General features: G+C 42.0%; 1 protein-coding gene across 3 annotated transcripts in view; it reads right to left on the reverse strand.

Moving 5' to 3' along the window:
- Positions 1-23264, reverse strand: part of rgs3a (regulator of G protein signaling 3a) — a 146607-nt gene that overhangs the window by 24711 nt on the left and 98632 nt on the right. For all 3 annotated transcript variants that reach the window (XM_061061278.1, XM_061061277.1, XM_061061276.1), the window contains one exon: positions 18356-19366. In XM_061061278.1, coding sequence (XP_060917261.1) covers positions 18356-19366 — 1011 coding nt within the window. The remainder of the gene's footprint in view (positions 1-18355; positions 19367-23264) is intronic.

Genomic DNA, 23264 nt, shown 5'->3' on the forward strand with positions numbered 1-23264 from the left:
GACAATGGCATCTCCTATTTTAAACTATTGGGTTCTTGATCTAGTGCCTGATACTATGAATAATAACATGTTTGCATAAATATTAGTTTATTTATACTCAAAGTAGCCAGTCAGTTTTTTGACTGCATCTGTAATTACCACGAGAAGGTAAAATATATAATTCATAAATCAAGATAAGGATAAGAAACTGTAATTTCAAGTAGAAGCTGTTTTAAGAATACAGTTTTTATGACGACCAAGGTGAAATGTGTCTCTGTGAAATTTGATCCCCAAACTCAAAAAACAACAGCTTAAAATATAAATCTCAAATCTCTATTTCTGGTTCATCTATCTGGTCAAACTCAAGCCTCATTTTCATAACCCTGTAATAATACAATCCTGCTTGCTGTTTCTATGTTGAAATGTCCCATTTTAATAAGAGGTATTAGTAAACCAAGTAAATAACTGGACACTGTCTGCTTGTTTCATGATATTCTTGGACATGTCTCAGCCTTGGTAAGTGTCAACACTTCCTTGGAGATATTGGCCAGAGAGAGCTGAAAGAAAATAAGAAAAAAGAAGAGGAAAAACAGAAGATAGGGGTCTCTCTGTAAGGGGTATTGGATGAACAAAGAAGCCTTTATGAGAGCCAGAAAATATAACAAGATATGTGGAGAGAAGATTGACTAAAAGGGCAAACTTCTGTGAAAACGAAGAAGATGGGAGAAAGATACCAAATTGAAAACGGAGGGCGAGTTTCAATAAATATTAAGCAATATTAATGTCTATATATGAAGCTGATGTTTAGTGGTAAAGGATGGGTTAACAGGCTGGGCTGAGAGATGGTTTATTCTTACACTTTGTTCTCATTAAATAAAAGTGTTACTGTCTCTTTAAAAATGTACTTCAAATAAAAACAATTGTCTATTATTACAAAACTGTTTAGAATATGTTTTTTTTTTTCTTTGTTTCCCTTTTTTTTTCTCACAGGGGGAGAGTTCTCCAGCTTCCTCTTCAACAATTCAAAGGAAACTTTTGGGGGGGAAACAAACCTGAGATTGCAGCGGAGGGAGTATTCATTTTGTATTTGTGTTTCAGTGAGAGGATGTGAACTTGTGTAAGTGGATGTCAGCTGCCAACACACACGCGCGCGCACACACACACACACACACACACTCCTTCACCTACATGCTCAAAGACACAAAGACACACACACACACAGACACACACACACACACACACACACACACACACACACACACACACACTCAAAACACACACATACAGTAGAATAGCAGAGCCAAAATTTACAGTAATATCTGAAAATAAACCCAGTGACCCACAGACAGGATACTGACTCATTCCTACTCCAACTAAATAATGAAAGTGGATACAATAGGGGGCATTGTCCGCACAATTGTGTGTGTGTGTGTGTGTGTGTGTGTGTGTGAGCGAGTGTATGATGTGTGTGTGTATCTGATCCGTCTCTCCTCTGCCTCCTGTAATTCAGCATTGTTCAGGAGGTTGTTACTTCCTGCATTAGTACTTCCCGTGTCACAGGATGTTAATGAACAATTCTCGTACGGCGTCACTTCTCTGGAAAGCTGTCAGGTGACTCCGTCCAGTAACCGGTGCTGTCTATTAAAACGTTATGGACATATGACTGACCGGCGGATGACCTTTCAGCTTCGTGTTTTAATGGCTGCGGCAGCCTCACAGCTCTTTCCAGAGCCTGGTGTGTTATGTGTGGACTAATGGGCCAACTGGCTGCAGACACAACAGGACAAACCATGAATGTATTTTTTTTTTGTTTTTGTTTCAAGGAGCTCAATGACAACATGCAAAGATGATGAATTTGTCACTTGCAATCCAGGAGCAACAGAGAATGCTAGATAAATCGTTTCAATACCATCTTTAACCATCTTAATCCAGACCCCCCCCCCCCCCCCCCCCCCCACCATTTCATTTATTATTAATCAGCTGCACAAGGTTATATCACTTACAATACGTATCCTTGGTATTCACGTTTTTTAAAGGGTAGAGTCACGTTTGTGTGCAGAAAGGGCAAAGTACCACTGAAAATGCATTTCTCATGCTTAATTGCCGTAGTGCTTTTAAACATTTATGTGAGTGACGTCCATCACATTATCACACTGTCTTGATGTTGCAGCGTGGGGCTTGAGGGCTGTTGCCGATGCCTCTACACATTCCTCTCCCAATCAGGGCCTCCAACAGCCCCGCAGCCCTGACCTGTATGTGGTTACCACCCTGAGAGGGAGAATAGATGTATCTAGTTAAAGAGGTGTTGTGCAGGTGCTGCCCGGCACCAATTATTAGCTACAGGAATTCGGTTATCGACCGAAAATGAAGGGCAGGCTTCCACATACGTGAACAGTGGTTTCTAGGAAAAGCAGCATGTCAGGATGAGATGTTTGGCAGTTAAGAGTGAAGGGAGGAATGCTGCGAATGAGATTCCGACGGGGGCAGCCCGGGGAAAGATGTCGGTCACACAATCGCTCGTGTAAAGGTCGCACTCCAGCTCTCAGTGGAAGTTAACAACATGCAGCAGTTATGGAACGTCTGACTTTATGTTTGGACTCTATTTGTGGAGTGACAGATTCAATTCAAGTACCTGTTGACTGTGTTTGTTGAGTGAAGCCCGAGTCGAAGATGCAAGCTTCATTGACTTAGTTATTAAATGTAATGCATCCGGTTGAGGTTTATTTGTTGTCGTTATAATTTAAACTTGAATGCTTTTGATGGGTAACTGATCCATATTTAAAATGTGAGCTAACCACAGCAAATTATGAGCTGCCCACTCTCTTTTTTGGTTGTCTGTAATTTTTCACTGAATCTACTTATTATTCAGAACAAATCATCAGGCATCAGCTGCTGTTGTCTCTTGTGGGTGTCTGGTTTGTTATCTTTTTGTGTGTTTTTTGTCACATGGGTGAGTGTGAAAAATAATTTTCTGCACAGTTTTTGTTTTATTTTGAAAATCAATAGAAACGAAACGTAAGATTTTTTTTTTTTCATATAATATAAACAAAAGAGTGAAATTCTGTTATTAGTTTGTTGTCTATCATTTCTGAGGGATTCAAATGAACGCCTGACAATAAGTAATTACAAAATAAGACCAGGAGTTGTTTGTATGAAACTTTAAAGTGACCGCAACATTTCCAGAAAAAGGTTATTCAACTTTTTTTTTTTTTTTAAGTTCCTTATTCTACATCAAGCAGTGAACCTCACTCTCTCTACCTCCAGGACTCTCTGTTCTCTTGACCTATAACAGCGTGTGTCCTCCCATCATCCCACCAGCATTGTAAACCCTGACTCCTGCCTCCTGTGGAGTGTGTTTGTGATTTGTGTCTGCAAGTGCTGCTACACACTTGCATTCAGATGAAGCCAAGGTAACGCGCTGTTGTGGATTCACATAGCTGGCATGCAGATAAAGCACACAACGTTCTTGTTATCGCACTGTATGTTCCTGAACGAGCCGAGACGCGGGACAGAAAGTTGTGTATGGTACACACATGACTGTAAAAGGCTTTCTGCTGTGGTCGTGAAGAGTGTCTGAAGGTGGAACTGATGATTTCAGGTGTCTCTGCTCAAACTGAATCTCGTGATAAATTTAAAAAACATTCATCAATGTTCCAATTAAAATGAGTATTAACCTCTCAATAAGATACAAGATTATTAAATGTGTTGTTCATATTTAAAGATAGTTTTAAATCTCTTACAGCAGCACATGACTGGCCTTGGTTTGTATTTTTTTAACAGGTAACACAGTCATATTATCACTTTCTCATTAATCTGACTGATTCCAGTTGAAAACACCTAATTTGAGAGATTTGAGAGATTTGTGCAGATCGCTTTGTAAACACTTTAAAACTCATTACACCTGTCCCTGTAGATCAGTGAGTCTCAAACTGTGGGGCGCAGTGACATGAGGAGGTGGCGCAGTGACATGAGGAGGTGGCACAGTGACATGAGGAGGTGGCACAGTGACACGAGGAGGTGGCACAGTGACATCAGGAGGTGGCACAGTGACACGAGGAGGTGGCGCAGTGACACGAGGAGGTGGCGCAGTGACATCAGGAGGTGGCACAGTGACACGAGGAGGTGGCGCAGTGACACGAGGAGGTGGCGCAGTGACATCAGGAGGTGGCACAGTGACACGAGGAGGTGGCGCAGTGACACGAGGAGGTGGCGCAGTGACATCAGGAGGTGGCACAGTGACACGAGGAGGTGGCGCAGTGACACGAGGAGGTAGCGCAGTGACACGAGGAGGTGGCACAGTGACATCAGGAGGTGGCGCAGTGACATGAGGAGGTGGCGCAGTGACACGAGGAGGTGGCACAGTGACATCAGGAGGTGGCGCAGTGACATGAGGAGGTGGCACAGTGACATGAGGAGGTGGCACAGTGACATCAGGAGGTGGCACAGTGACACGAGGAGGTGGCGCAGTGACACGAGGAGGTGGCACAGTGACACGAGGAGGTGGCGCAGTGACATGAGGAGGTGGCGCAGTGACACGAGGAGGTGGCACAGTGACATCAGGAGGTGGCACAGTGACATGAGGAGGTGGCACAGTGACATGAGGAGGTGGCACAGTGACATCAGGAGGTGGCACAGTGACATGAGGAGGTGGCGCAGTGACATCAGGAGGTGGCACAGTGACACGAGGAGGTGGCGCAGTGACATCAGGAGGTGGCACAGTGACATGAGGAGGTGGCGCAGTGACACGAGGAGGTGGCACAGTGACATCAGGAGGTGGCACAGTGACACGAGGAGGTGGCGCAGTGACATCAGGAGGTGGCACAGTGACACGAGGAGGTGGCGCAGTGACATCAGGAGGTGGCGCAGTGACATCAGGAGGTGGCGCAGTGACATGAGGAGGTGGCGCAGTGACATGAGGAGGTGGCGCAGTGACATGAGGAGGTGGCACAGTGACATGAGGAGGTGGCGCAGTGACATGAGGAGGTGGCGCAGTGACATGAGGAGGTGGCGCAGTGACACGAGGAGGTGGCACAGTGACACGAGGAGGTGGCGCAGTGACATCAGGAGGTGGCACAGTGACACGAGGAGGTGGCGCAGTGACATGAGGAGGTGGCGCAGTGACATGAGGAGGTGGCGCAGTGACATGAGGAGGTGGCACAGTGACACGAGGAGGTGGCGCAGTGACATGAGGAGGTGGCACAGTGACACGAGGAGGTGGCGCAGTGACACGAGGAGGTGGCGCAGTGACACGAGGAGGTGGCGCAGTGACATGAGGAGGTGGCACAGTGACACGAGGAGGTGGCGCAGTGACACGAGGAGGTGGCGCAGTGACATGAGGAGGTGGCACAGTGACACGAGGAGGTGGCGCAGTGACATGAGGAGGTGGCACAGTGACATGAGGAGGTGGCACAGTGACAGGAGGAGGTGGCGCAGGTGGCCTGGGCAGGGGCGTGTTACTGCTGGGGGCTCCGGAGGCTCATCTGCAGCAGTTGCCATGCTGGAAATCCTGTCTCAGTGTAACTTTCAGTCACCCTAACGACATCCCGCCCACCTGTCAATCATGTCAGCTACACACCTAACTATGTATGAGAGTTGTGAGAGTGAAGTATGTAACAAACGGAGCCGTATTTAAAAAAATGTACAGTACTGTACAGTGTGTGCCCATTATGACAATAACTAATCAAACCTATTTAGTTTTTTTGTACCAGGCTGTAAACATGTTATGCTGTAAAAACTGCCTGTCATGTGTAGGAGCCGGCCTCAAGTGGACACTCGATGAACTGCAGGATTTTGCACTCTTTTCAAGACCGGTGGTTGCCGCTTGGTTTTGACTCATCATACAGGACATCTTGCATGAGAAATGTACATTTAACAATTGGAAATTTGAAGGGTTTTTTTTTTTTTGTAACACCTGAATAACTGATTTAGATCCTGTATAATTGGCTGACATAATGTTATGGTGTGAAAAACAACAAAAGAAAGCAAAACATTGATTCATCTGTGTTAACCTTACATAAAGCTTTGAGAGCGGTGTCAGATAATAACGATCCGGGAGCAAGTGATATGTTGAGAATGCAGGTCAGGAGTCTGTGCACTCATAATATCTCACTGTGTTTGCACCTGTGGCAGTGATATAACTCCCAGAGGACTGGGTCACGGTTATAGAAAATAAAACAATATGTTCATCATTATTAAACGGCTTTGGTTGTACATAAGGATAACGATCGGTTAGGGTTGGGACTCAGATACTTAGATCATAATAACATTTGAAACACTTTTAAAACACTGTTCTGTTTTAATGGAGTGTGCCATCTTTTCTCTTTATCTTTAAACATTTTAACACCTATACAAAGGGTTCAAGTTTTATAGCATTAGCGCATGTGATTACCCATAAGTGAAACCATTTATTTGATGCGTTTATGTAACTCATTCCAGATTCAGCCAAAATACTGCTATGGCAACGAGCGCTGTAAACACCTCTGTTCAAACACACAGGACACAGCTATGGAACAAGAGGCCTTCTGGATCCTCTCTCGGATTAGGTAACGTCAGGAGAAGGCTTTGTTGTAGCAGTGACAGCATCTTACGTCCTGCTACTTCATGACTGAGTATAATGTAGGGCACTGAAGTGGGCAGAAAGCGTAGGCGTGCTGAAACTGGGTCCGGTTACTAAGTGCCATGACATCAAACCATCACGTCTTAAATGATGATGAATAAATGAAAAGCACACTGCTGATAGTAACTGTTGCATATTCCCTGAAGTTGTTCTTCAGTTGCATGTGATGTGGTTTTGCTTCATTGTATTAGTCATGTAGCTTGTCATCATATTTACTTGCTCAGTCAGACCAGCCAATGCCAATGGAAACAATGCCCTCCCTCGTTAGTCCCAGTCTTTGTCAGACTGGATTCTACTGTATGATGTTCATGGCTTAAAAATCTTCCTCAACTTATATTAAACCCCTTTCACACAAAAAAAAGACCCCCCTAAAAATGTCCAGACTTTGTCCAGGTAGGGTCCATTTGTAAACACAAACAGCCGAATATGGTTACCCTGACCCTATGCAGCCTGTCAGCCCCCCCTGCATTGCCTAATGATACAGCATTTTAGGGAATACGAGAGGCCAATAATAGGACTTGTAATGGTACAAAAACAGCTGTAATATAAATGACTCATGAGGCACAGTGACCCTTCTTGTACCTCTTTCCTTTTTTCACATAAAAGCTCTGACATGAATTATTTGACTTGTTAGTTCTCTTCTTGGGGCGGCAGTAGCTCAGTCCATATGGACTTGGGTTGGGGGGGTCCCAATGTAGACCATAATATGGAAGTTGGTCTGGTAGAGAGGTGCCAGGGCACTTCCTGAATACTGCAGAGGTACCCTTGAGCAAGCCCCCGGACCCCCAAACCCTCTGGTGCGCTCCCTGTGTAGCAGCCCTACTCTGACATCTCTCCACTAATGCATGTCCACAAGTCCTGATTGAGCATGTGTGTGTGTGTGTGTGTGTGATTCAGGCCTATGTGTGTGAGAAGCATGTCTCAGTAACAGTGTAAAAACAGAATTTCTGGTTTTAATAAAGTAATTAATAAAGTATATAAAAAAATCAGGAGTTCTGGAGTTAATAACTGTAAACAGAATGTTCCCACGATCCTTCACAACAAGCAGTTCACAGCATTAACAATCCAGGTAGCTAATTAAACCCCCACAGTAATCACAAACAGCCACCTAACAAATATACAAGAGGAATGCTAGCTTAGCCTTTGCGGTGGGGGATTTGGGAAAGGTTATAAATCCCTGTTTCAGTTGTAGTAGTAGTAGAAGAAGTGTGAGAGGGAGTGAGGTATTACAGGATGAAGTGTACAGATACGCCGGGTGTGTTTTAAGCCATGTGGGAGTTTCATTGGAAAAGGTGGATGAGCGTGGGAAGCTTAGAACTCACAAGGTCGTACGGTGTTACTAAGATTGATAAGATAAGGTTTCATTTCAGAGGAAAAATAGCAAAAAGGTTCACGACTCTGATTTTTGGAATGAAGCCTTTTAGAGCCGTTTATTAATATTAGTTCTCTCAGACAGATGAATCCCTTTAGAATCCATTTTTAATACCTCCTCTATGAGTCTGTATCCCACTATGTATAATTTAAAAAATGACAGAAATAATCAATCAAAAAGATTAATTATCAAAATAATTAATATTTTAAGATTTATCTCTGCTGAGTAAGTAAAAAAAATAGTGAGTAAAAAAAGAGTCCAATATCTATCTTTGCTTTATGGCAAAGATAGATATTGTACTAAGCAGATGTGAAGAAATGACTTTATTTGAAAGTAAAAGTCAAAACAACATGTTTCTATCCGGCCTGAGAGTAAGTGATAGCTCCTCCCTCAAGACTTTTTCTGTAATTTGTTATCACAGTTGCTCAACTGGCAGTGGCTTTCCTCTTTCTTGTTAGAATTGTTGCATTTTATGGGGCCAGAAAATCTTTTGTACTTGTCTCTGTCTGGCAGAGAAGATGTGTATATATTTAGTAAACAAATGTGCAACTGACTGCTGTTAAACTCCTCTAATGGAAAGCAAATATCCAATAATAAGACTTCTCCTAGCAACAAATAAATACACAACCCGACCTGCCAAGTTTTGGATTTTACAACGTGTTGAAACATTATGCATGGAGAACTACTTAGAGGATTTTTGCCGTTCCAAAACCAGAAACATAAGAGCAAAATTCCAATGAGAGTTGCTTGGATGGTGTTATTGTGTAATTAATCAAGTAGTTTTGATAGATTAAGTTAGAAAAAATAAATCCCTGTTGTAGGTCTGGACCGTGTGTAGAAGGTCGTTTGGATTCTGCTTCAGGTTCAGGCTGAGCTGATCTGTCCCAGTCTTTGTTTATAACTCCAGCCAAAAATCATTACCTACACATCTTTACATGAGTCAAACCACAAATTAAATCTGCATTTAGTTTGCAATGTTTGTTTATTTAAAGTATCTAATAGATTTAAAGTGTTAAAGAAGGCTACATGGGGATGCTTCAGAGTGTGCGACCCAAAGCAGTCTACCCGGCTTTTCGTCTTATATGGTCTGGGTTGACCGTGGAACCAAATTGCCCTCTGGGGTAAATAAAGTTTTCTAAGTCTAAGTCTCAGTATCTTTCAACATTTTCAAAACATTCGATGCTAACATTGGCTAAATGGGCGGCAGCAGGTCAGTGAAACCCCTCTCTTTCCCACTTTTTAAACCAAACACAGTTGTGGCAGATGACTGTTCAACATGAGTCTGCTCGAGTGTTCTTCCTGTTTAAAGGAAGCTTTTCCTTACCCCTGGAACTTTGATTAATGTTTCTAAGTGCTTTGCTCATAGTGGATTCATGTTGGGTCTCTGTAAATAATATATAATATAGGGTAAGGTATAGACCTGCTCTTTTTTTAAAGTGTCTTGTGATAGCATTTGTTATGAATTGGCACTATTTAAATAAAGATTGGTTGGTTGATTGATTGATTGATTGATTGATTGGTTGATTTGTTGGTTGGTTGGTTGGTTGATTGGTTGGTTGGTTGGTTGGTTGGTTGGTTGGTTGATTGATTGATTGATGGGTAGGGTCAATCATCTCTCAATCAGAAGATTGGCTGTTTGCTTCCAAGCTCCTGCAGTCCACATGTCGAAATGTCCTTGGGCACGACACTGAACCCCAAATTGCTCCCAAGTGGCATAGCGAGCAGTGTGTGATTGTATATGAATGGGATAAGTTAATACTAACAGGCACTCTACATAGCATCCTCTGTGATCAGTGTGTGAATGGAGTGTGCAAAAATGCTTCGAGGGGTCAGAAGACTAGAAAAGTGCCATATAAGTACAGTATATTTAAACAGCATTAGCAAAACCTGCTGGCAACTGTTTATAATTCAGTCGACATGGTCTGCTTACCAATGGGGTTTTATATCTTTAGACATATTAATTACACTTTAATAAACTGCTTATGGGCTGTGCTACATGTGAAAGCTGGATACGCCTAGCCACACTAAGGCGTGTGAACGTTAGCGACGGGGCAGTTTCTTTGATTTATCACACAGCACTTATGTAAACTTATGTGTGTTTGTGTGTGTGTGTGTTTGAACCTTTAATTTAGTGTATCATAAATTCTTGGAATCTGTCAAAACTATTCAGGCGAAGGTTGCAAATGAAAAGAATGGAGAGAGTTAGGCGTAATAATGGAAAGATAATGCTAGAGGAGCATTTGGTTGGGTAATGTATCTGTGTTATGTCTGTGAAAACTTGCCAGGAAATCACTTACGTGTACATGTACACAGTTAAAAGAAAAGTTGGAAATGAAAAACACACTTTCTCTGTTTTGTCTTTTGTGTAACTTCTCTTCTGGGTTCTCTCACATCCTTCGCTTTGCATAACATGTGTTGGCTCTTGCAAGATCAGATTTGGAACTTCTATTGGAAGCTATAAAAAGTGGAACAAGCTATAAAACGTGACATTCAGTTCCCTCATTAACTTGTCATCATACACTTGGTTGACCGAACACTATGTTGACTGTCCGTAAAGCTCGTACAGTCTGCTGCAGTAAATATTTACTTGTTACTCATTTGGCATTACCCTGGACAGATCCAGCATGGCTTCATGAACCCTTGGAGACCTTTTGTCCCTACAAGGCCACCTACTCCACGGACAAACAAAGGGAAACCCTCTTGTTTACCTACGATACAGTTTAATCAGTGTGTCACTGATGACTTAATGATTCTGACGCGTATGCTGCCTGAGTCAAATCACCTGTGAACCCTATCTTTACTTACAAAGACAAAAGCATGTTAAAGCAGAGATTTCTTCTAAGTAGTACCCTGTATTTTTAAACTGTTTCCAAGAAAATCCAAAGCACTCCATTTAGTAAAAAAACACACTATTATTAGCTCTTGTCACACGCCCTGACCCATGTCAGGGAACGCAATACAGTCTGGATATCAACAAGTACTCTGCCTCTCGCATAGTGACCTTTAAGCTGACTCTGGACAACAACAAGTACCATGGACATTAGGGCCTGCTGTGAGGTGAGAGGTCAACGGCACCAATAGATTTGTCTTGGAAAACCACTAAGAGTCTAGCAATGAAGCTGAGGTGCTTGCCGAAGAGTGGAAAGTACAAGAAGTTTACAAATATTGTACTGCGTGGGCCTTAAATAGCATGTTTAGGTTCCTGTTACTGTTTATCCTGCTTATCTCAGTGCAGTGGACATTAAGTGGAGGTCCAGGAAATGGAAGAGACGCTGTACTCAGAAGACACAATACACATGTTGTTCTAAACACATTTTTGTGCACTTACCTCAACATTTGGAACAAATCTAAATATTTTTGAATAGACATGTGAGCAGCAACTATTACTAACCATTACAGTTACAACTGGCTATTTGAAATGCTAAGCTATTGCCTCACAGTCTCACTTTTTTGATGTTGTATGCAACTTTTTTGTCATTCTGTCTCTCCAATGGAAAAAAGAGGTCCATCAAATTTCTAATTCTTTAATATTTGTGAATTTGTCTTTAGGTTTTTGTAAATAGCCCCAAGGACAAGGGTGATTCACTTAGATTACATGAATCTCTGTGAAGGCCTACTGCCCAAGAGGCAACCTCTAGTGTCGTAAAATGAAGCCGATGCAGTAGTGCAGCAGCCTCAAGTGTCCCATTGAAACTGGCTTTAAAAGCAGGGGAAACACCATTAGGTCTCATATTGAAATGTCCTTTTTTTAACAGCAGACATAAACACAACACGTTTTAAAGTCTGGTGCAATAAAGGCTCTGAATGGCTTATATCTTTGTTGGTGAAAAATGTGCAGTATGTAATTTTTTTCTCCAAAAAACATCCTTTTTGATTATGTGGCTAAGTGGCTGATAAGGGGCATGGCTTAAACCAAAGGGAGGGTGCATTGTACCGATATTCCACCTGTCTCTTGATTGTTTGAAAGCCCGGTTGAGTTGGCATTTCCAACATGGCGACCGCCACAGTTGGGCTTCAAAACACCTCTTTAGAAACCCGCGGATGACTTCCCTGAGACAATAGCCATGTTGTATACAGTCTAAGGTACTGATGGGTCTAACATTAGAATTTCGTATTTAGACTGCTATTTTGGCCCATATATACAGCATCTGGAAGCATTTAACACGGTTGCTTCAATTTGCCAGGATACTGAATAATTTCAGTCCACCCTTTTCACTCTTTTCTTGACCAACCTAAAGCAGCTATATTTAATGTAAATTACAACTTCAATTAAGTCTTACAGAAGCCTACAGGCTTGTATTAAAAAGATATGAAAGATGGGCTGATTATGTGTGCAGGGTGCAAATATTACATGGAAATTGCCTCCTTTAGTGATGAATTTTGAGTGCAGTAAAAGTAAAACATGATTTGATCTTCCTCTGTTCCCATTAGATGTACAATGTTTTAAATTAACCATTGCTTGTAGTGTTTTACATCTAGATTTTATCATGAAAAGGGAGTGATGTAATTAAGAAAAATGTGATAAAGCAAGGGAAGCAAGTGTTCTTTTTGGCTGCTTAACAGTTCTATTTCATTTTGTTCCTCACAATCTGTACAAAACTCTCATGGACTCCCTTCAAAAGTCAGTTCTGTGGAACCAGAGTATACACGTCTGCTAACAACCTTTCTGAATCATTCTGTAGGTGCCCTGTCCAACATAACAACTCTATGTGTCAGAGTGTGTATGCATGTGTCAGAGTGTGTGTGTGTGTGTGTATACAGGCTGCAGCAACCATGAGCCCACCTGCTTCCAAGTACGAATGCATGATAACCTAATTTCATGTTGTGCTTTGCACTCGTGTGTGTCCTTGACTCAACACAGGAATGCAAGCCACGACGCAAACATCATTAAACACATAAAACGTGTTTCACCCCGACATCCGCAAAGACAGCTGATATTTATCCAGATTTCAAACAAACACTTGTATCCCGTAAACAAAATGTTTGGCCTGTTTTAGCCCTACAAGCATTACAACCAGACTGTTGTAACAACGTCTGGGGTGCAACACATTCACAAACTGAAACAACAAGATGGATAATGTGCTGGGTGGAAATTAAAGTGGGGGGATTTGATGGATTGGACAGCGAGATGAGAGTTTAATTTGATGGTGTTATTGGAAAGAACATGCAGCGGTTAGGTCTTGCAGTGTAAGGATATTTATATATATATTTATATTTCTGTTGCTTTGTGATGGAAAGTAGCAATTTATTTGTGTCTGAAGCACCAATGAGGATACAAACTGAAACCGATCAGTGGTATAAAAATGTACAACTACTTGACATGAAAAAAGAAAAAAAAAACAATTTTGTGGCTTGACTACCTAGAAGTTTTAATGGTACCTAGAATGGTTTACTGGTGTAGGAATAACCTTGGACTAATAGAATAAAAACTAATAAGTTGTAAAAAAAAAAAAAAAAAAAAACCTACTGTGAGTATAAATAAAGAAATGATTTATTGATACAAATTTAGATTTTTTTTTTCAGGCTGCAAACATGTTTAAATAATCTACTGTTAAAATGGGCATTTTAACAGGGGCGTTAAGGGGCATCGTGGGCTTTTGGAACACGCCTCTAGTGGACACCCGAGGAACTGCACCTTTTTACACTTAAGCGTCAGCTTCATTTTTAACACTGAGTTTGCTTCTTTCCTCTTTGTTGACCTTCATAGTTCAGCCATTGCTCTAGCAGCTTATATTATCTCAACCAGTGATGGTCTGCGTGTCATTTGGAAGAGCGTTTGCAAAAGCATTAACAGCCGTTTGGCAGTTTTTTCATCTAGAGGGGTTGTAAATATTCTATAATTTGACATATAAGACTGCCTCACCCTTAACAGACTGAGTCAGTTGTAAGCACTGGTAATTGTGTCAATAAAACGAAAAAAATGAAAGTCTTTATTGGATTTGCCTTTTCTATGAAAGCTATACATTTAGTGCTGGATCAATTATCTTCTCCTGTGTCTCTTAATTTGTGCATTGAAACAGCAAATTAAGTACATGTGTCAAAACTTCTAAATACTTACGTATACTGCATAACAAATGCCATTATGTTCAATGGATACACAGGTAAGACATTTAAGACAATGAAATTCTACTGCTGAATGAGTTGAATGTATTCCTTTTTAAAATTTAATTAAACTGTTCTTTTGGTTAACGATCACATGGTTTAAAAAACAGACACATGACATTTGATTTAACAGATTCAGACACAACTTTTTCCCGAGCAAGTGACAGGAATAGCAAAGTTTCCATTAAGCAGTAGTCAAGTTAAGTGTCCCTGTCAAACAAAGTGACATTTTCCCTGTCAGCCTGCTCCCTGCCTGTCTCCTTCACACCTTGCATCTGTGATAGAGCACCTCATCAGAGAGAGGGGAGGTGCAGAGTGGAAAGAAAGACAGGAGCAGGGGTGTGAGTTTGTTAAAGGGGCGAGTAAACACGGGCTGGCAAAGAAAAGGGAGGTGACAGGCAGAAAAAGACAGGGACGGGAGAGAGAGAGAGAGGCTTCCCATTATGCAACATCAGTGGAATAACAATATGTCTGCTCCTCTGTCACACACTTTCATTTCAAATATGTAGGACAAAAAAGAAAGGAACACCACATATACAGTGCTGTTTAGCTCTTTGAACGGGCTTGATTGTTTTCAGCCAAACCCTATAAGAGACCACAAGTGAGTGCTAATGTATCCGTACAATGTGATAAGTGTCAGGATGACTTATGCATCACAAGTGTTAACATGTCAAACATGAATAATTAAAGCTCCTGTGAGGAACTTTTGGTTTGTGTTGATTCTGGCACCCCCCCCTGTGGAAAAAGTGGTACAGTACAATCACTCCAGTATGAAAGCTGTTTCTGTTTTTGGGGGTCTCTCTGAGGGAAATCTTCCTTTGAGATGATTTACATTGCATTCTGCAAAATCTTCAACTTGCAGTTTCTGTGTAGCTGTATCGCTCTTTCTCGTACCATCTGTTTTTGCAATGGGGAGTTTGCAGTCCTGCTAGGTGCGGGTCGAGTATTTGAGCTCTCAGTCTACAACAGCATCAGCCTGTCAGCATCGCTGAAGAAAACAGGCAGATTTTGATATTTTCTAATAGTGACCTGCTATGGGTTGCAAATTATCTTTCAAAGCTAACTGTGGTACAATGCATCAAAATGACTACATGGTACATGGTCCCTTTATAAATCAATCATTATCATTTGATCATTTCAACTAATAAAGAGAAAGAAGACTATTTCAACTACTGACACTGAAAGCTTCCCCATTGTGGGATCAACAAAAGTTATTCAATCTTATTTAAAGTAAATAGTTAAACAAACAAGCTTATAAATGTTAACACTTTTTTGAAATAATGCCTCCACTCTCCAAAGTCTGAGATTTTTTCTTTGAAGTACTTCCTTACAGGAAATATTGTGAAATGTAAGTTCTGATTTTATCAAGACTTCTTCATATAGAATCAGTGTAACCACAGAAATAAGGCCACATTAGCTTTTACAACTTTGAAGAATGAATCAAACGTCGTATGTGAATTCATTCTCACGAATTAAAGTCACCAATTTCAAAGTATACCATATAGTTCTTTGGGTCACAGGTTGGACACACATACTGTCACATGATGTATGAAGAAAGATCATTTTAAATAATGGAAACACCAGCTCTAAAGGGACTGTGTCCATGACGCCAATAGGTAGTAAAATTACCCCTGAATCTGCCAAGAGCAATAGGCTGCAGCCCTGTCTGCTGCATTCCTCCCCTGCACCGCTCACACACACACTGCCATTTAAGGCTACCTAGTGTGCTGACAGAGTGGTGGAAGGAGGGACAGATAAAGTGGAGCAGTGCTTCTGATATTCAACAAAGGCCGAGTGAGCACTTCATCACTTTGAGATTTGTGTATCATTAAGTCAACATGATGTCTGTGCAGCGGTGATATCACTGTCATGTTCTCTCTGTTCTGTTTTCCCCTCCATTTATCTGCTCTGTGTGTGTTGCTGTTTCCAGAATCACTGGGAAATGTATACAGATGACTTAGGTGTGAAGTTGTGCCGGTTTTACCTCAGATCTAGTTTTAGGGGAAATCAATGAGAAATCATGACCTCCCTGTATTCCAGTGAAGGTGTAACACTTCTAAAGAAGTTTCACCACAGTTCAAAAGAAATCAAACCACCGTGGGATTCTTCTCAGTTATTGTTCATTGCTCAACTTTGGCCAGAGTTCAGTCAGTGAGAAGAGATGCGATGCACATTGACGTGAGACTGCAGAATTTAACAGGCTGTGATGAATGCCTCCCTCTGCTGGACATGGAGCGCAACTACTGCTGAATTCAGTTTCGACGTCAATAGTTTTTGGTTGAATAAAATGAATTAGAAATATACTTCACACATGTGAAGTTTGCAAACCTGGACAAGCTTTTGTCACAAAATACAAAACATGTATCTGAAGGTGGGTGGGGGGATGAACATTTTAAATAAGAAGTTATTAAAGTCATACTTCAATTCAGAGGTAAAATTATTCTTCTCTCTGCTATGGATGCTAATGTGTGAACATAACAGTTCAACTAAAACAAAACACATTGTCTACCTCAATTTGATACATTTAGGTATAATATCTTGTGTGTGACTTCCTCCAGTTGCTTTCTTATAAATATTTTTTTGTGTTTTGCAAAGGAAGTAAAACAAATATGTAGTTTTTAATAAAGCAGACTGGTTTACTAGCTGTTCCTTGCTGGTGTTTTGTTTATGTGGTGTTTCTTTTTTAAAGTGAAGCATGTTGCTGTCTCTTTTCTTTTTCTTTTTTACGTCATCTGTAAATATGAGAGTGTGAGGTCAACATTTTCTTTAAGTAAATCATCCAGTGTAGGGTTAACATAGTTAAAGACAGCATATGTTTGACTGCAGCCGGAGGTTTTTATAAATGCAAATGCGGCTGAGTGCTTTTTCTTGTTCTCTGATATTTAAAAAAAAATGTAAATATTAAATCATAAATCTTTATATAATGCCCGGGGACTTAAATCCATCTTAAAGACTACATTGAGTTTACACTACTAGAGTTGTATTATTTAGCAGAGAGGTTTACTTTTAATCTGTTTAGGATTTCTGTTTTTGGGAGTGATGTGTAAGGGGCTTCATGGGGATGTAGTGGTTAACGCTGTTACCTCACAGCGAGGAGGTTCCTAATTTGTATCCCCGTCGGATAGGAGCCTCTCAGTGTGGAGTTTGCATGTTCTCCCCTGTGCATGTGGGGGTTCTATCAGGGCACTCCAGCCTCCTCCCACAGTCCAAAGACATGCTCGTTAGGTAAATTGGTGACTCTTAATTGCCCGTAGGTGTGAATGTGAGTGTCAGTCCATGGTGTACCCCGCCTCTCTCCCAATGACATCTGAGATTGGCCCTTACGACCCTGGATGTTAAAAGCAGTATAGAAAATATGGTGTGTAATAAACCTGACATTTCAGATAATGCCAACCTTACAAACACAGGATTATTGTGTACTTTGTCTTTTTTACCACTGGATGTCACCCTTTCTACAGAAACCAGTGGACTGAAACTTCAGGCTGAGGTGTTACATCACATAATGTAAAGGCCGGAGATGGAACAGTGAGCAGAGACACACAGATATGAGTATAGAGAGAGAGAGAGAGAGAGAGAGAGAAAGAGAGAGAGAGAGAGAAAGAAAGAGGGAGAGAGAGAGAAAGAGAGAGAGAGAGAGAGAGAGAGAGAGAGAGAAAGAGAGAGAGAGAGAAAGAAAGAGAGAGAGAGAGAAAGAGAGCGAGAGAGAAAGAAAGAGAGAGAGAGAGAAAGAGAGAGAGAGAGAGAGAGAGAGAGAGAGAGAAAGAAAGAGGGAGAGAGAGAGAAAGAGAGAGAGAGAAAGAGAGAGAAAGAGAGAAAGAAAGAGAGAGAGAGAAAGAGAGAGAGAGAGAAAGAGAGAGAGAGAGAAAGAAAGAGAGAGAGAGAGAGAGAGAGAGAGAAAGAGAGAAAGAGAGAGAGAGAAAGAAAGAGAGAGAGAGAGAGAGAGAAAGAGAGAGAGAGAGAAAGAGAGAAAGAGAGAGAGAGAGAGAAAGAAAGAGAGAGAGAGAGAGAGAAAGAGAGAGAGAGAGAAAGAAAGAGAGAGAGACAGAGAGAGAGAAAGAGAGAGAGAAAGAAAGAGAGAGAGAGAGAGAAAGAGAGAGAGAGAGAGAGAGAGAGAGAAACTGAAGTATCTGAGTAATGATGCAAACTAAAACCACATATGATTGTGTGTGTTTCAGATTCTCAAAATCTCTTCCTCTGAAGAAGTTATCATAGGAATCTTCATTTCTTATGAGTTTTAGTCCTGCATGTCTCAGTAGATATCAGGATTTCAGTGTGGAGCTGCTTACCTTCCTCCCAGAGAACAGCATACACAGCTGGTGCATGGAGCCTCCGTTCTTGGTCAGCTCTTTCTTCAGGGTTTTAGGTGATGGGAGCGTCCACCCCCCCTTGTGATGTCCTCCCCCCGCCTCCAGGCAGTTGATGGCGTTGTCAGAGGTAAAACATGGCGTGCGGGGGTCCTGCAGGAGGCTCCCCTCGCTGTGAGTGCGCCTGCGGAGGGAGTTCTGCACACTGAGCCCGCCTCCTCCGTGTTTCTCACAGGTGGCTCCCTCCACCATGCTGCGCCTCTTGCTGTCGCTCCGCTGCAGGTAGGCGTCGTCACTGTCGTCTTCCTCCTCCTCCTCCTCCTCCTCCTCCTCCTCTTCGGACTCCTCGTCTTCGTCTTCATCTTCATCGTAATCTTCATCGTCAGTGTTTGGCGAGGAGAGGGCATCGGCGCTGAAGGAGCGATCGAGCCGCAACTCAGGGATGACGAACGAGGAGGAGGAGGAGGAAGGTGGAGCGTTGGTGTCAGGTGGCTCGGAGGCGTTGTCTTCATCCGTGTTTGACACCACCAGGTTTATGTTCACCTCCTCCTCATTCCTCTCTCCATCCTCCTCTTCTCCTTCTTCTTTCTCTTCCCCCTCACTTCCTGGACTCTTCCTGCATGTTCCATCCTCCTCCTCATCTTCCTCTCTCCTGCTCTCCAAATCCTTCATCTCTCTCCAGATCTCCATCTCGTTCCCCTCCATGCTCTTGCAATCCTCCCCCTCGGTGGAAGGAGGCGGTGTGGGAGGCACCTTATGTCGCTCCTCGGACCCCGACAGACCCCCGAGCGGCATGTAGATGTCATCCAGTGGGGTGAGAGGCTCTGACGGGTGAGGACTGCCGATGGTCGGGGGCTCTGAGGGACTGGAGGGGTACAGGCTGCTCTCCTCACCCTCGGAGCTTCGGGGAGGCAGGTGGAGGCACACGCCCCCTCGGTCTCCCGCTACTCCGCCCAGCTCACATGAAGAGGCATCCACTTTAGGCTCCAACATCTAGAAAACACAAAGACAGAGGGAAAGAATCTTTAGTCAAATCAGTTCAGACAATTAATGCACTGTCTATAAAGCTAACGGGTTTAGCTTAGTGTTATTGAGATTTACCTCACAGCCACAAGCAAATCTGATTATCATAACCATTCCATTAGCAGCTATTGAATTAGGTTTTGAAATATCTCTGCCATTCTAAATGTTGGTGTAACCAAGCCGTTGTTCAAGGATCAGACTGGATGACATTTATATCTTTGATAAGGTCACGTTATCAGATGAAGTGATTATAGTCCTGTCATGACTCGTCCAAAAGATGGACGACATACTGAACTCCGCCCGAGCAGAGCGTACAGTCTGTCATGTCCTCTGACCTCAGACAGAAGGGCAGGAAGGAGACTTCCTCGCTAGAAATGTCTACAACCGTGGATGTTCTCAGACTGAAGACCGCATACGAGAAGAGGAAGTAAAAAAAAAAAAAAAAAGGTAAATGTCAGGCCGAGGTGAACGGAAGTTTAGTCATGAAGCATGATGAAACAGGAAACCGAAACCAAACTGCAGTGAATAGAAGCATTGCACTTTAACTGAAGAGTACAAAATGTTCCTAAACAGGTAATCAGATATCGTGATGTATCATGATGTGATTGTCTTGCAATAAACCAATAATAGAAGACTCATTGTGTTATGATAGCATTATCATTGACAACATATCACATTTATCATATTCTGAGTTACCCTGGGATTCCCTCATCTCAAGTAGAAGTGGTCTAAACCTGCATTCTTCTAATGTCCAGCAGGGGGAGACTCCATGGTTCACAAGGAAGCCAACGTGTTTCTCAGTTGATTTATTACCTCAGTTGAGTTTATAGTTTCCATTTATATTAAGGCACTTTAAAATGACAAATAAAGTATGACATCGCTTAGCCCCTGTTAATACTTCAGAGCTTTTAACCCTCTACATCAGTGGTTCTTAACTGGTCTAGCCTCAGGACCCACCGCTAACTCCACTTTTTTCATATTTTTGAACCAATCAGAACAAAGAAACTGAAGAAAACAAACATGCTTTGGGCGCCGGTGGCCGAGTGGTTAGGGCGCGCGCCCCCGTGTACAGCGCCTGCAGTCCTCGAAGCGGGCGACCTTTTTCCGCACGTCATTCCCCACTCTCTCTGTCCCTGATTCTGACTCTATCCAGCGTCCTTTCACTAATATAAAGGCATAACAAGCTTAATAATAAACCTTTCAAAAAAGCATGTTTAAAAAGCGCTTCTGAGACTTTTTTAACACAGAACTTATGTTTATAAATATACTGTACATACATACAAACAAGCCCTCTTTGCAGAAATGGGATATTTCTGTTACAAATGTAAGCATCAGCCACACAGAAAGTTTCTATCATTTCATGCTGTAAAAAATGTCTCTGGTCTAATTGACAACATATACACAGGCCTTTCACTTCTCCCACCAACCTCTCAGGGTCAAACTTAATATTTCTGCTTCACAAACACACACACACACACACACACACACACACACACACACACACACACACACACACACACACACACACACACACACACACACACACACACACACACACACACACACACACGCACACACAGCTTGGGCTCATCCCCTGCCTTTGGTAATCTTTCTGCACAAGCTCTCTCCTATTCCACCTCACAGAGACCTCGGTGGGAGGATCATTACAAATGCATTTTGAGTGAGCCAAATTCATGCAAACCCACAGAACTTCAATTTAAATTCAGCTCAAGATCAAACATTTGTGATGATACTGAATAAGCCAAGCCACATTACGGAACTGTTGGAAAGTTATGCACTGTATAAAACTTTTTCTAATCCATGTCATTTTCCTTCCCCCAAAATAAAATATGCACGATTATAAAATTCAGCAAGCATTCATAAGCAAGTCCAGGGATGGCTGGGTCGACTTGCTTTTCCCGTTGCCACCGCAACTGGCACAGGAAAATGGATGGATGGATGGATAACATTCAAGTAACAAAATAAGCAAGATCAATTCTACCTCCTTTTAGGCAGCAGAAAAATCTTGTGAAGGGCTTCATTGTGCCGGTCAAGTTAACCCATGATGACAGGCTGCAGTCACAAGACGCTCTGCTTTAACTGGAGATAATGCTGTCTACTTTCAGACAGCTCTCATGATGTTTCACAAGCTCTTTGTGTACTTTTGAAGCTCAAATTAGTTTCCCCCAAGATACTCTTGTCCTGTTTGTACCAGCTCCTGAACTTTTGACCTGTGTCCAAAATCTCTGCAGACAGCTTTTTCGGACTTCTATTCGGGATCAGCTTCAAAAAGCAAACCTACAACTAATGTCACACGTACTGCTAAAATTGTAGCTTGTACAAAAACAGTCTAAGACCGTGCATGCCAAGAATAGAAAAAGGAATGTTTTGCTTTTGTTTATAATTTTACAACCTAGACAGGAAGCAGAAGTGATGTATGTCGTTATTTTTGACATTGAGTGGTGTGAACAGTCAGCACAAGCTAAATACATTGTGATGACAGGAAAATGATGTCAGAATAGGGTCACTCATTCAATATAATAATATAATATAACCTACCAATATAACCTCTTATTCGTAATATGGAGAACCTCAAGACTCTGTTCTGAGCCCGTTTCTGTTCTTTTATTTTCTTTCTGTTCTTTTTCTAATCTGACCATGTTGACTTGAACTATTACTATTGGCATTGTAGAAATAAGTTTCGGAAAAGAGGCCTCTCAATCTAAGTTAAGGAGAGTCGGCATTTCCTATTCTTAATAATGGACTTTAAGGGACCAATAGGCAACATCACAAAGACTGAAGATGCATCTAGTTGGGAGGTTTATACAGTACGTATGTCCAAATGGTAGGAGACCCAAATCGAGACTCAGATCTGGCTAGAGGACATGTTTCTCTCATGGCTTGGAAAGTCATGTGAATCCCAGTTGGACTAGAGGCAATGCTTGGAAGAGGGATGCTAGCCTACTGCCACACAAATCTTGACAGAAAAGGGACCAAATTAGAAGAAATTAAAACATCCAACAAGTTTCCAAGCCCCTAAAGCATAACTGAAAATCTGGCCCTTTGTCCCACATGACTGGCAACCCCTACCAGTTTTGTTCCAGTTACGCTTGATATTCTTTAACTTTTGGGATGCTTTTTCATTCGAGAAAGGGATAGACTGATGAGTAGCCCAATCTAAGGTTCGCCAAATAACTTGTTTGTTTGTTTTGGTAGTATGGGTTTAATTTCCCATCAAGTGTACACATCGTGAAACCTCTTGGGACAAGAGCAAAGACTTGAGGCTATACATATAACCTTGGCTTGTCTTGATGTTCATGGGTATATACAACTGCTCCCCAGGTGATCCAGACTCTCATTGTGTGTTCTAAATCCCTCTTAACCTCCAAGTGATCCCATCCAAAGGTTCACAGTAGTGTTAAAACCAAGACATCAAGGCTTCTTACTGATGTGCTTGGTGTATGAGGGATATTTTTAGAAGGCAATGCACTTTGATAAAAGCACCAGTGGAGGAAAGTCGAGGGAAAGCCTGTCTTTATCCCTTTTTTCACTTCACTCCTTCAGGTTTTTGTCACGGTGGTCCATGCCATGATTAAGACAATTGTGAGAAAATCCTCAGAGTAATTTTTCTGTCTTTCTCTCCTTGTTTTATTTGGTCCTGTGATTTACAGAGGCAGTTTCTCCTTCCTTTTTGCGTCTTTGCTGACCTCCATCTCCCTTTCCCTGTCTTACACAACAAACCCCTGTCTGTTGAAGATATGGCTTGAGACACAATGGAGCCACCTGTCCTGTCAGATACACTTGTTCCTTCTCACAATCTCTACAGTGGACACACACAAAGAAACACACACAAAAACAAGACATGCAG

This window comes from Labrus mixtus, chromosome 17, assembly GCF_963584025.1.
Source record: "Labrus mixtus chromosome 17, fLabMix1.1, whole genome shotgun sequence".
Taxonomy (NCBI): domain Eukaryota; kingdom Metazoa; phylum Chordata; class Actinopteri; order Labriformes; family Labridae; genus Labrus; species Labrus mixtus.